Source organism: Musca autumnalis, unplaced genomic scaffold (genome assembly GCF_047663935.1).
Source record: "Musca autumnalis isolate F117 unplaced genomic scaffold, ASM4766393v1 scaffold_3, whole genome shotgun sequence".
Taxonomy (NCBI): domain Eukaryota; kingdom Metazoa; phylum Arthropoda; class Insecta; order Diptera; family Muscidae; genus Musca; species Musca autumnalis.
In genome coordinates this window covers 112,010,075-112,025,315 of record NW_027411866.1, presented here as the reverse complement: position 1 = coordinate 112,025,315, position 15,241 = coordinate 112,010,075, and the positions used below count along the sequence as shown (strand labels likewise).

At 36.3% G+C, this 15,241-nt stretch overlaps 1 protein-coding gene across 50 annotated transcripts in view; it reads left to right on the top strand.

Annotated features, from left to right (window-relative positions):
* Window positions 1-15,241, top strand: part of SK (small conductance calcium-activated potassium channel) — an 877,735-nt gene that overhangs the window by 619,621 nt on the left and 242,873 nt on the right. For 26 of the 50 annotated variants that reach the window (XM_073973828.1, XM_073973810.1, XM_073973827.1 and 23 more), the window contains 2 exons: window positions 9,771-9,990; window positions 12,029-12,124. In XM_073973828.1, coding sequence (XP_073829929.1) covers window positions 9,771-9,990; window positions 12,029-12,124 — 316 coding nt within the window. Of the gene's footprint in view, window positions 1-9,770; window positions 9,991-12,028; window positions 12,131-15,241 lie in introns of all 50 variants that reach the window. The other 24 variants (XM_073973813.1, XM_073973808.1, XM_073973804.1 and 21 more) reach the window with 1 other exon arrangement.

Sequence of the window (15,241 nt, the reverse complement as noted above, 5' to 3'; positions counted from 1 at the left end):
TTTCACAACTGATGTCGTTTGTTGTGTTTACGGAGGTGCCGAGGTAGACGAAGTCTTTTACTACCTCAATATTATAGGAACCAACTTCCACAGTCGGTCCGAGCTATATGGACGCATTGCGCGTCGACACCATCAACTTGGTCTTCTCACCGTTTACCGCCAGACCCACATTAGCAGATTCTCCTTCGACCTTCATAAAGGTATCAGTTACTTCTTTTACTGATCGGCCTATGATGTCTATATCATCAGCATAAGCAAGTAACATGTGACTATTGGTGTAGATTGTGCCACTTCTTTTGACGTTTGCCTCTCGTATAACCTTTTCCAGCAGGATGTTAAAGAGATCACACGAAAGGCTGTCTCCTTGTCTGAAACCTCTTTTGGTACCAAACTCTTCGGAGAGGTTCTTTCCTATTTTAACTGAGGACCTCGTGTCAGTTAAAGTCAGACATGGCTTGGAATACCTTTGAACGCAGCGGGCTGTCGAAGGCTGCTTTATAATCGACAAAAAGGTGGTAGGTGTCGATCTGTATCTCTTGGGTCTTCTCCAGGATTTGCCGCAGAGTAAATATCTGGTCAATGGTGGACTTGCCAGGTCTAAAGCCGCATTGGTATGGTCCAATTATCTCGTTGACCATAGTCTTTAGTCGTTCGCACAATATCCCTGACACGATCTTGTAGGCAATAGGGAGTAGATATTATGCCCCTATAGTTAGAGCAAAACTTTTAGATGTGCTCGCAAAATTTTTTTTTTTAATTTTTTTCAAATGGAATTGCAAAGGATTTTTGGTTTTCGCCATATACAGTCTACGATGGAAAAAAGCCATTGGCTGTAATATGAATGTAATATTGAAAAATTGAATTCTGGAATAGAAGGGGGACAAATGAGTCGTCTTTGGAAATAAAAAGCTTCCATTTGAAATTCACAAAAGCAAATTTGCAATCTTGGATGTATAAATAGGGGCTCCAAATGGCAAAAATTGTCGAGAAACAACAACATCTAATATGCCTGAGGATGTTAGCCTAACCAGGTAACGAAACGATCGTCGCATAGCGGCTGATGTGTGTGTAGGACTTCGCTAGATATCAATTTTTCAATGCAATCTCCTTAGTTCATAAAGCTCGATTAATTAGATAAATATTCTCGTTTTCATTATTAGGCTAGAAACTTATATAGTAGCCGTCGTACTACTTGCTCTCAATGTAAAGAACGCATTCGATATTCAATTCCAATATTCCAGGTCCCTGCATGCATCCTGAAATAGGCAAGGGTTACCTAAGCAAAAGGGTACTGACATACTATATAAGCGAGGGTACAAAGCAAAAACAAATGGTACACGGTTCCATTCTAGGCCCTGACCTATTCGCTGCAACGAAATTCTAGAAGTAAATATGCTCGATAATTCAGCTAATAGATATGTTAGATAATTCAAAGTAAACTGAGATATGTAATGATCCGAACCTGATTCTAACCAGGTTAGAGACACATGGGTTTGAATCAACCATGCACAAAACCGAGCTATTGCTATTATACATAAAGTATATCCCAGCAGAAATCGAAATACGGGTAAACGATATCGTTATCCGCACACATAAAGCTGTCACTTATCTTGGAATACGAGGAGACGTAATTACTTACTTTACGAAGGTGCTCTTCGGGAATTTGTATTTCCCGATTTACTTGATTAAACAAGGATGCAGAGCACACGTTCTTTTCATGTTGACGATGGTCTGAGCTCAGGTCAGCTGTAGAACTTCAAACAGGCGCAATATCACCCACAAATGAAGTGGAGAAAATCATAGCCAGGAATATAACAATTATAAATATTACGAAAAAAAAACAAGCATACGTAGTAGTAATACGTAGTAGTAGGGACGAGGTTGGTTTTTAGAAGGCAAAAAATCGAGTCCAACATACCACGATGAGTGGCGACTCTGCGTGAATGCATATTCCCATATATGCCCCAAAAAATGACCATGGAGAGATCATCTGGACCAACCACAAGCAAAATTGTCTATTGTTGTTTATTAGAACGAATGTCATTATTTATGGAAGTTTTTAATTGATTGAATTAATCGAGCTAACAAGACCTAAGGAGTTTTGTATTCAAGATGTGAATTCTAGCGAAGTCCCACACACCTAACCAATATGCTACGATCGTTTCGCTGGTGGTTTTATTCAGCTCATCAGGTATACCGGATTGACTGGCTAGAAGATATAGGCTGAATTTGATAACTTCTATTTATACAAACACTAGCTGACCCGATCCGCGTTGCTGGCCCGTTGTTTGGGTTCTCCGTGTAAACTTTAATTATCTATCCAGTATTGATACACCCATAATTAGGTATCCCTCTAGAAACTTCATAATTTGACATAAATTGACACAAATTCCATATAATGGTATCCCCCAAATTTAAGATATAAAATCTCTTTTATTATACCCTTCACCATAAATCGACAGTTTAAAGCACTTTGTGACCCACATATAATGGTCGGTGCACGTCTATTAACATTGCTATATATTGGATTGTTGGTCTCGGTTGGGGTCGTAATTATTACTGCAAAGAATTGTTGGTATAGGTCCACGTTTTGATATAGCTCCCATAGAACGGTACCGGCTGATTTTCGCTATTTTTGAGGATTTAACATCATTATCACACCGAAATGGCTGAAATCTGGTTTTAATATATTTTAAAGAGGAGAGCATAAATATTCGTATCGACCGAAAGACACGCCTTTTTATTTGCGCTCGGTATGTAACAGTAATAAGTTCACGTTTTGATATAGCTCCCATAAAACAGTACCTCCCGATTTTCGATAGTTCAGAGATATAGCCAATGTTCAGTATACGTCCTCGTTTTGATATAGCTCCCATAGAACGGTGGCGCCTGATTTTCGCTATTTTTGGTGGACTTAACCTCATTCAGCACGATCGAACGTAACGCCTTTTTCTTCGCGCTCTATATGCAATAGTGGTAAAATACCCCTCAGCGAAATGTATGTTCCTTCGGGATATGTATGGCAACATTTATATAATTCATAAAAAAATTACTTCTATAAAGTGTAGTTGTTATTATCGAGATTTTGCTGTATTTAAAAAATGTATCTTTACCTAGCTATTCCAAGGACTGAAATCAATGCTCATGCAGTTTTAGTTCCCACATTTTGATATTTTATCCGTAATTATAATATTTTCAAAAAGCGAACACGATCGCGGTATTCTGATTCCAATGATGATATTGTATTGTATATCAATAACTTTGTCTGATTTCCAATGGATCTTTCTCGAATTTCGATCTTGTGACATCTCAAGTTATCCGGATTTTACTTTATTCCAAAATGTGAAGTTGATCGCGCTGTCCCACTTATTGTTCAGCGTTTATAGCGTTTGTTTTTTTTTTCCACTAATAAATTAAAGTTGTTTTAATAAAATATTAAAACAACAACTATGGGAATAAGCCTGACTATTTTGAAAAACAAAATAGAAGTCGTCATCCCAAACAAAAAACGCCAACCCTCCTAGTTTGTTAGGCACGCTTACAAAATTATGTATATTATCTGAAATAATAAATGTTTGCAAATTTTGTGATGACCGCGATATTCCACTTCCGCGAAGACCATTCAGGGTCAAGACAGTAATTACAGTAGTATTGCAAACAATCTGTAAACAATACGTTCAAAAATATCGTGGACTTCAGATTTAAAAAAAAAAAAATTTTGAAGGAGAACCTCCGGTCACTACACTTAGCCATATTAAAATAGCTCACGACCGCGCTATCCCACTTGTTCAAGCTAGTGTTTATATCATTTTTGTGTCACGCTTACTAAAATTATGTATATTAATTGAAATAATACATTTTTGAAAACTTTGTGATGACCGCGATCATTCAGGGAAAACAACCTGTAAACAATACGTTCAAAAATATCAAAGATTTCAGATTTTCTTAAAAACATTGTGGTGGAGGACCACCGGTCACTACTCCTAGCCGTATAAAAACAGCTTAAGACAGTTCTAATTAATTGAAATAATACATTTTTGAAAATTTTGGGATGACCGCGTTTTTCACTTCCGCGACGACCATTCAGGGTCAAGACTGTAATTACCATAGCATTGCAAACAATTTGTAAACAATATATTAAAACGTATCTTGAATTTCGCGGTTTTCTGAAAAAAATTGTGGGGAGGACCACAGGTCACTACACTTAGCAAAATAAAAATTAGATTGCGACCTATTCTCAGACCTAAAAACTCCACATACAAAATTTCATAAGATTTCCCAATCGATTTTTCGGAATTTCTATATAGTGACATCTCAAGTCATCGGGATTTTACTGAATTCCAAAATATGGCGTTGACCGCGTTATCCCACATATTGAAGCCAGTGTTTTAGCGGTTTTGTAGTCACGCTTACTAAAATTAGGTATATTATCTGAAATAATACATTTTTAAATAATTTGGGATGACCGCGATATTTCACTTCCGCGACGACCATTCAAAAAAATATATAGCCTCTTTTCACCACCGGTGTTACCAGTACATTATCTGAAATTTTCAAGAAAATCTATTCAGCCGTTTTTGAGTCTATTCGGAACATACAAACATACAAACAAACAAACATACTAACATACTCACATTGCCTTTTATATATTAGATTATATCAAATTTGCAAATATGAAGTATTTTCGAAGCCTTTTCCTTATTAAAGTCAATCTAGTGTCCTGTGTAGAATCATTTCTCAGTAGATACACATGTACAAATTGAATGGATTTTTCTTCATTAATTGTAATGCCCTCCATTTCGGCAGTTTGATATGATAGATTGGCAGTGGCTTGAACGCTAATTTTGTCTACGAGGCCAAGTGATTTTTGATTTCGAGGTTCCAACATTTTATTATTGGTATGGATCACGAGAGCCAGAGCCATCTTATTAAGAGTCCGGGATTTATTTTTAAAATCTCCATGTTATGTAGGTAAGGGTTCATGAAATTTTGTTGCCTCTTTCATATAGCCATGTCCGTCCGTCTGTCTGTTCGCTCGAAAATCTGACACTCGGAATATTTTGTCTAAGCTTAGATCAAGTTCGAAGATGGGCCATATCGGCTTACTCCATCCCCACAAAAGTTCCAAATTTTTCGCAAAATGGGAAGGGAATAACCACCCGACCTGGATCGAATATGAAGAATAACGGTCCATTTCTCGTTACCTCCCACTCAAAATTTGTGAATAGTGCAGTTTAAGACCTACTCTCGAATCATTGTTCTCGGGGTCCCTATTAAGACTGCAGCATTTTTTTCAGGGGCAAGTTTCTGAGACAATGACCCGAAAGCTGTAAAAACGCCTAGGACCACCATGGTGAGCACGACAACTTTCGAGCCGTACACTGCATTGGTCCAAATTTTTTGTAATTATTTAATAAAATGTTTGCTAATATAAGATGAACTTCGAAGAAGGTTCTTATCGGTCCACTCCTTCTGGTACTTCCTCCACAGAAGATCAAACTTTGGATCTCCTTATATTTTTGGCAAACTTAATTTAAGTCCGAAAATTGGCCATATAGGATCATTTCCTGGGACACCTTCCTCAGATAAGATAAACGTTCTTGTTTAAGTCAGTTTAAGGTATGTTGAAGGATATTTTGGAAATTATTACCAAAGGAACTCCTTGTGGTCCCGTTAACAGCGATATTATGAAGAATATTTCCTTTAAACACATCAAACACCGCCTTTTATGCTTATGCGAAAGGATGTATCCTTGTCTAAAACCAGCTATAAGATTTTCTCTAGTCCCATTTCAATAAGACTTACCGTTTTCAAGCAAATCGTGAAAACCTTACAAAAAAACCTAAAAATGTGACCTGAACTTCTATATCTCGAAAATGGTCAAATCTAGAAACAAATTATAACGGTCAATCCTCTAGAGATTTTCATATCTACAACATTTTCTTTAGCCCCATTTCGATAGGACTTGCGGCAAAATCGCGAAAACCTAAAAACGTGAACTTTGACCGCCGTTTATTTAAAAATCCCTCCAGGGATTTTTTCTTTTTTTTGGGTGAACATTGAATCCGCAAAACCTTCCCTGGTGTATGGGCTTTTTATTTAAAGTTAGTTAAGGCGCACCGTACTTGACATTGTTTTTAAGGAGGCGATACACTCAGTGCATTGTCCCAATTTGAACTTCTATATCTCAAAAATGATAAAACACCCGAAAATATCATAAATGTCAATCTTATAGAGAATTTTCACAGCTACAATATTTTCTCTAATTCCATTTCGATAGGACTTGTGGTTTCCATTAAAATAGTGAAAACCTAAAAAACCCTAAAAATGTGAACTTTGGTCGTAATTTATCTAATTTTTGATTTTTCTCATCAATGGACATTGTAGTTCCAGAATCCGCAAAAGCTCCTTTCTAGATGTTGATTTAAAGTTGGTTCAAGAGCACCGTGCCTTATCTTGGTCGGGCTATATCATCGGTCATCTACGTTGTTGAATAACAACAGTTTGAATAAAAACTATTTCCATTGCCTGAGAACACTATCTAATTCTGTTATCAGACTATCTTGTTTGTCTCTACAGAAGTCGGTGCCTGTACCTGTGCCAAAGCCCTCAGCCTGATGTTTCACTCTTTGGAAGAATTTTCACACTTCATTCTGGTTTTTTATACCCTCCACCATAGTCTGGAAGGTATTTTAAGTTTGTTTTTCTGTTTGTAACACATCGAACTAATCACTTCCGACCTTATAAAGTATATATTCTTGATCAGGATAAAATTCTAAGACGATCTAGCTATGTCCGCCCGTCTGTTGTAATCACTCTAGCGTCCGCAATAATTGAGACAGAATTAAATTTTGCACCCGAGTGTCTTTTTCCATAGGCAGATCAAGTTCGAAGATGGGCTATATAGGTCCACGTTTTGGTATAGCCCCCATATAATGGTACCACCCGATTTAAGGTATTTTGAGGATTTTATCTACATTTTTGACCAAACAAGCTAAAATTTGACATTTGAGGTTCTTAATGGACTTAAAACTTCTCCACAAAAAATGTTCAAGATAGGTCCACGTTTGGTATAGCCCCCATATAACGGCACCTCCCGATTTAAGGTACTTTTAGGATTTTAGCTACATTTTCCTCCCAAATAGGCTCCAGTTTGGCACGTGGAGTTTCAAGAGATCAAAAAACTTCTGTTTCAAAAATTGTGAAGATAGGTCTACATTTTGGTATAGCCCCCATATAACGGTACCTCCCGAGTTAAGGTATTTTAAAGATTTTAGCTCCATTTTTTTTTTTTTTTTTTTTTGACCGAATTATCTGAAATTTGATATTTGATGTTTCCAATGACCAAAAAGTTTCTGTACTAAAAATTGCCAAGATAGACCCAATTTTTGGTATAGCCCCCATATAACGGTACCTCCCGATTTAAAGTATTTTGAGGCTTTTACCTACATTTTCTGGCCGAATTAGCAAAAATTTGACGTTTGAGGTTCCCAATGGCCACAAAGCTTCTCCACTAAAACTTGCTAATATAGGTCCACGTTTTGGTTTAGCCCCCGATTTTAAGTATTTTGAGGTTTTTAGCTACATTTGCAGACCGAATTAGCTAATATTCTAGATGTGATCAAGAAACTACCCCAACAAAACTTATGGACATAGGACCACGTTTTATTGTAGTCCCCATATAACGCTACCGACCGAGCGATCAGAGTATATCATGGTGGAGGTTATAACAAGTTCGGCCAAACTTACCGTTTTTATACCCTCCACCATAGGATGGGGGTATATTAAGTTTGTCACTACGTTTGTAACTACTCGAAATAATCATTGTAGACCCCACAGCGTGCAATTCTACATCGATATAGCCATGTCCGTCCGTCTGTCCGTCTGTGGAAATCACTCTGGCGTCCGAACGGATTGACGTAGGTTGATGAAATTTTGGGAAAATATGTTATATTTACGTAGGACTTTTGGTATTGAAAGCGGGCTATGTAGGTCCACGTCGTCGTTTTAAGGAATTTTTAAGATATTTGGCCCATTTTACCACCGAATTGGTTGTAATTTGGTACTTTGTGTCTCCAGAGGCCAAAAAATATTCCTGCCAAAGTTGGGTTATATAGGACCACGTTTTGGTATAGCCTCCATATAAGGCCCCATATAAAGTACGCGTGATTTTAATATATTTTGAATGTATTAGACCCATTTGACCACAGAATTGGTTGTAATTCGGTATTTTGTGTCTTCAGAGGCCAGAAAACATTCCTTCCAAAGTTGGGTTATATAGGTCCACGTTTTGGTATAGTCCCCACATAAGACCCCTTATAAAGTACGCGTCATTTTAATATATTTTGAATGTATTAGACCCATTTGACCAAAGAATCGGTTGTAACTTTGTATTTTGTATTTCCAGAGGCTAAGAAACATTTCTACCATAAAATGTTTATATAGGTCCACGTGTTGATATAGCCCCCATAATACAATATCTCCCGATTTTCGATATTTTGAACGTTTTAGCCTCATTATCACACCGATATGGCTGAAATTTTGTATTTAGTCTTCTTTAGGCGTATAAAACTTTCCCCCAGAAATTTGTAGGTATAGGTCCGCGCCATCATATAGCCCATTCCGAATTTCGGTATTTTGAAGGTTGAGGCCACATTAATCCACCGAAATGGCTGAAATTTGTGGTGGAGGGTATAAAAAGTTCGGCCCGACCGAACTTAACGCTTTTCTTACTTGTTTTACTTGTTTTAGTTTCGCTCTCCTTTCCTCTCTTTTTCTTGCGGAAACGGCGTTTCACCTCTCTCATTTTCTCCTATATGCCGCATTCTTCACAACACTACTGGCCATATCATGAAGTCCTTGGTGTAGAGATCTCTAGTATCCTGGCGGAGGAGGAAAATTCTTTCAAATTGATTTTCGAATATTTTTAAAAAGGGGCTTACATTCCCCTCCAGATTAAATTAATCCTAAACCCCCTAACATTCTAAAAACCAACCTCAACATGAACACAAGGGGATAACCCAAAATACGAATGGCATATAGCGCCACGCAGAGAAAACTGGCAACGCTAAGTAAGCAAGGACCTCAAACACTGCACAAAGGAAAAATGTCAGTTTGGAAAATGATATTTCTATAACCTGAGCACACGCTCTGTATCTGTTACTAGATTGCCTTGCTCGTCTCTACTAATGGATGTGTCTGTACCATCTACATACACTTGTGTATTTGTAGGTTTCGAATGTCATATTCATTTATATGATATCTATCCGTTGGCTTATTCAGACTAACATGAAATAATAATTAATATTCTCCCATTTAATTGTGTTCATCGACTTGGAAATGCATTTATTTGATAAATTTTTAAAATCCAGTAATAATTTATAATCAGAAAAAAAATTAAAAGCTAAGCAAAATGAAAATGTCCAAGGATAACCCGGTAAAACAATTAAGATCAAAGTGAACAGAAAGTAACTGAGAAAATGGCAAAATTGACAACTGTTGTGCAACTAACTCTACCTACCTACACATTAATACGATTTAGCGGATGTAGGCAATATTAAAACAATTAAAATTTTATTACATGAAATGTGTTTTTTTCTTCTCTTCCTTTTATTTTCCTTCATCCTCAATGTAACCACCCAATCGCAATTCTTGTGGGTGCGTGGAATGGTGCTGCTGCCGCTGATATTCGCATTAATGTCGCAACGGAAATGTGCCTTCTTACGAATGAATGAACACAACAACGGTGCTGTTGTTGTTGCTTTTTTCAGGTATATGGAGGAACGTGCTTTAACTGGCGGTAATACATCCCGGAAGCCCTCAACAAACTCCGCTAAACACAAACCCAATGTCGGTTATCGACTTGGCAAACGTAAAGCTTTATTTGAAAAGCGAAAACGTATCAGTGATTACGCTCTGGTCATGGGCATGTTTGGAATTGTTGTGATGGTTATCGAGAATGAATTAAGCAGCGCTGGTGTTTACACAAAGGTAAGTCCAACGGAAGAAAGGAGCATTGTAAGTAGTTTGTACGATTTGAGACGTATTTAATTTGTTTTAAGAAAAAAAAAAAACAGAATAATATATTTCGTTTTAATGGCAAAAGTTTGATGTAATAAAATTAAATTGCTTGGAAAGTTTTTTTTTTTCTTGGAACGTGCCACATGTCAAAGTAAATTAAAGTTTTAAATTAAGTTTTCCAATATTCAGCGAATTTAATGACATAAAAAGCTTATTAGTGGCGTGGGTTATCACAATGTTTAAGCTTTAACTAGTGTGGTTAACCCAGTAAACAAAGTTATTACATATGTACCTAATAACACATTATTTTAACAGGGACTTGTCACCATAAATGAGTAATTATTTTTGGCCACTAAAAGTCGTCGAATAAGTAGTCACGACTTTCAATTGGCAAAGAGTTACTACTTATTTGTGGACTCGGATGGCATGCCCTTTTTATTAAATAATGGGTTAGTAAGTCGATTTGTAATGAGTTTCTATACCCTACACCACATTGCGGTAAGGGATATAAAGCCTTTCTGCATTTGTATGTAATATGGAAAAGGAAACGAGATAGACCCATAGTTACTTTTGGGGATATACATAGAATCACTTTCTGAGTCGATTTAAGCATGTCCGTCAGTCTGTAATTCTGAAAATCGGTTCAGAATTGTATATAGCTCCCATATATATGTTCGCCGATTTGAGGTATTTGGTGCACCAAACACGCAAATTCTGTTCAATTTACAAGAAATTTGGAAAATGTCACCGAATCCAAAAAAAAAATCTCCAAATTATATTGAAATCGTAGCGTGTCATATAGTCAGCCACGACCGACTTCTATCCTTACTGGTTTTTTCTGGGTAATAAAACCACTCCACTCGAGTAATTAGACAGAAGACCTCTAGAAGACCTAATTCTATAGACAGAAGACCTCTTGAGGCCTTCTATAGACAGAAGACCTCTTGAGGTCTTCCATAGACAGAACACCTCTTGAGGTCTTCTATAGACAGAAGACCTCTTGATGTCTTCTATAGACAGAAGACCTCTTGAGGTCTTCTATAGACAGAAGACCCCTTGAGGTCTTCTATAGACAGAAGACCTCTTGAGGTCTTCTATAGATCTCAAACCTATTGAGGCCTTCTATAGACAGAAGACCTCAAGAGGTATTCTGTCTCGAGATGACCTCAAGAGGTCGTGCGTCTATAAAATACCTCAAAAGGTCTTCTGTCTATAGAAGAACTCAAGAGGTCTTCTGTCTATAGAAAACCTAAAGAGGTCTTCTGTCTATATAAGACCTCAATTGGTCTTCTGTCTATAGAAGTCCTCAAAAGTTTTCTGTCTAAAGAAGACCTCAAGAGGTCTTCTGTCTATAGAAGTCCTCAAAAGGTTTTCTGTCTATAGAAGACCTCAAAAGGTCTTCTGTCTGTAGAAGACCTCAAAAGGTTTTCTGTCTATAGAAGACCTCAAGAGGTCCTCTGTCTATAAAATACCACAAGAGGTCTTCTCTCTATATATCTATAGACAGAAGACCTCTAGAGGTTTGGTGCCTTCTAATAATTTACTTCATTAGACTGGAGGGCGTGAGAATATATATCCATTTTACTTGATCTTTTTTCCACAAAGAACTGATAGCTTTTGCCTTAGCGGCTATAGTTTATTCATATTCAACCAATGCCCCCCAATTCATTTGTGTAACATTGGTAACGGTCACAGGTGTTAGAATTTGGAATACATTTAACATATGCACGTTTTCCTTCAAGCTTTATCCCATTTTATTACAATTACATTAAAAGGATAAAGGTTAAGTTTTTATTACCTTTGTTGAAGTCAAAAACAAAAGCCGAATGAGTAACAAATGAAGATTGATAAGAAAAGAAGAACAAAAACGTCGACAACAATAACAATAAAAATTTATATAATTCTAATGTAACATTTGGTAAATTTCCCTTTAATGTATTACTAACTTATATTTTGTTTTCTCTCTCTCTTTCATTCTTTTCTTCTTCTCTCTTTGTCTTCCATACAGGCATCCTTTTACTCAACGGCGCTTAAAACATTAATATCGGTTTCGACTGTGATTCTTTTAGGTCTTATTATAGCTTATCATGCTTTGGAAGTGCAGGTGAGAGTGAGTGCTAATTACATTTCTTTCTTTCAGATGTTTTTGTTATTATTCCTAATAAGTGCCTAGTTCAGATAAACAATAATGTAACGAGTATTTAGATTTATATATATGCATATATACATAAATATCTCCAAATAATGCTTGCGTATACAATCAACATACATACTAACAAAAGCAAAATTACATACATACCAGAAAGAAATGGCATTCATGTACAGACTACAAAATGAACGAAATAAAAATATGCCGATTTATAATTCACAATTGTTGTATATATACTCGTACATGTACGTAGGTTTGTACATGTGTATGTATATATATTTATGTATATACATATATAGAGTGTTAATGACCGTCGTAATCGTCGTCGTCGTAATTTTGGTTGTTCCACAATCATAGGATTATGTGGTGATATGTTAATTTATGTTTATAATTTAGCGATAAACTAAACATAACACCCCCGCCCTGCGCTGCATTTATCATCAACCAAATGATATATAGAAAAAAGGCAAAACAAAACTGATAACCAGCCAACCAGCTTAGCCTGTAATCTTAGCAAGATAAATATTATTACTAACAATGCTTTAGACCAATTTTGCCACAAAGAAAAATATTTCAAAATAAAAATGAAATGCAACTTAATTTTAAGCAAAACTTTAAAACCTACTTTGAATATTATAAGAACCGTTTGAAAGATATAGTAGAAAGCGGGGTCAAGCATAAAATAATATACAATCTAAGAACTTTTTTTGCCCAACCCTAAACTCTCGAGCTAAGTATTTTAAAGATTTCAGTAAAATTTATTGACAAAGGCAAGAAAGAATCCTTGCAGGTTATTTTTTATATTTTGTGACATTATGGTGCCTGACGAAAAATGTATGATTGAAGCAACAATACATATATATTTTCTTACTTAATTACTTAGTTGGCCTATTAGAGAAAATATATCTTATAAGCCGAACTAAGAAAAAACTTACATTCTGCTCTATATATAGAGCTTTTTGGAATACCGCGTATTTTCATCTCTTCTTCCACTTCTTTGCTTCATCGAAGCCACGGCCACCTTCCAGCTCCCCGTGTACCGCCATGTGGCCCTTATTTATACGCCTTTTTAGTGGGTTCATCATCGCTCATTCTTATGACATAGCCTTGCCAAAGCAATCGTTGTATCTCGATACGTTTAACTATACTGAATTGATGTCGCTGTATAGCAGATACAGCTCGTGGTTCATACGACGCACAGTAGTTCTGGAATCGATTTTCCTGGGGAATAATTCTCGCATCCGTTATCGAGCGAGTTTTTGTTCGAAGAAAAATTACGAACGTTCGAAATTTTTGGATTCCCTTATACGATCGAAATTATTTAAAACAGTTATCGATACAAACGGTTATCGAACGGCGAAAACATATGATAAACACAAAATATTACAAACAAACAACTTGTTGTGCGGCAAGTTTATCGTAAAATGAAATGAAAACATGAAAATTGTATAAAATAATAGAAAATTGTGAAAAATTAAAATAGTGACCCGAAATGAATTCCACTATGTAAAAATATAAAAATCGCATTCTGGCGTTGAAAAATATATTTTTGATTTTTAAGAAACAGTCCCTTTTCTGTCTATTTTTTACACATTTTATTGGAAAAAGTCATTAGTATGTGATTTTGATTAGTTTTATCGCAAAATGTTACGTTAAAGTTCGTTTCATGCCACAAAAATTATAATTTCGACAACAAATGTCTGGCGGACAAGATTCCACTCGAAAGTGTATTCGATAACGGATGCCGTAATCCAAATACTGGTCAAAACTCTGTAACTTTCGAACGGATAGCGATATTTTCATAATTTTTTTTGTTCGACAGATAACATAAAAAAAATCACAAAAATACAAAAAACTACAAACTAAATTTTTTGAAAAAAAAATTACAAAAAATTTAAATTTTTTAAGTTTCAATTTTTTTTCCAAAATTAAATAGGAAACGGTATGGGAAAAACAAAAATTTTTACCATGTAATTTCAAAAAAAAAATTAAAAAAGTGTTAATCGGACGGACCGGACGTGTACAAAAGTATATATGAGCTGAAAGAGGACACACTCGTTTTCATTTCTGTGAAAACGGACCTTTGATCGAAGCTGTTCCCTAAAAGTTATAGTCCACTAAAGTTGGAATTTCACTAACATTTAGTAAAAAATGTTAACGGGCGCCTGGAGTTTCTGATTCTCACAAAGGGGCCAAAATTAAGCCATTAATCACGCGATATCTCAGAAACTTGACCTATGGTGAAATTTTCTTTTGGGCCAAATTATAATTAGCATTCCAATGCTTTTGAGATTATTTTCTTAGCTACAATGTGGTGGACCGAAAATCTCAATGGTGTGGCTGTTATATGCCAAAATATGCAAAAAACTTCAAGTCAAAATCCGGGGGCTCGATTTTTACTTTAGACATATCGTCTAATAGACTTTTTGCTCAGTACAATCCCAAGAATCGGAAACTCCAGGCGCCCGTGATGGTGTTCAAATCACTCTAGTCTACTTGTCTGAAACCTCTTTTAGTACTAAACTTACTTTCCTACTTTCCTATTTTAACTGAGGACCGAGTATCAGTTAATGTCATTTTACCAAATTCAGACATGGCTTGGAATACCTTTGAACATAGGGGGCTTTCGAAGGGACTGCTTTGTAATCGACAAAAATGTGCTAGGTGTCGATCTGCATCTCTGAAGTCTTCTACAGGATTTGCCGCAAGATAATTATCTTGTTAATGGCGGATTTGCCAGGCCTAAAGCCGCATTGGTATGGCTCAATTATTTCGTAGACCATAGACTTTAGTCGTTCGCACAATATCCCTGACACTATCTTGTAGGCAAAAGGGAGAAGACTTATGCCCCTATTGTTATAGCATACAGTATTATCTCCTTTCTTGTGGACAGGGCACAGAATGTTCAGGTTCCAGTCGTCGGTTACTCGTTCTACTTGTCATATGGTGCTAACTAGCTAATGTATACACCTTATCAGAGTTTCGCCTCCGGTTTTAAACAGCTCGGTTGGTAGGCCATCAGCTCCTGCTGCCTTATTATTCTTCAGCCGGTTTACTGCTGTCTTTACCTCA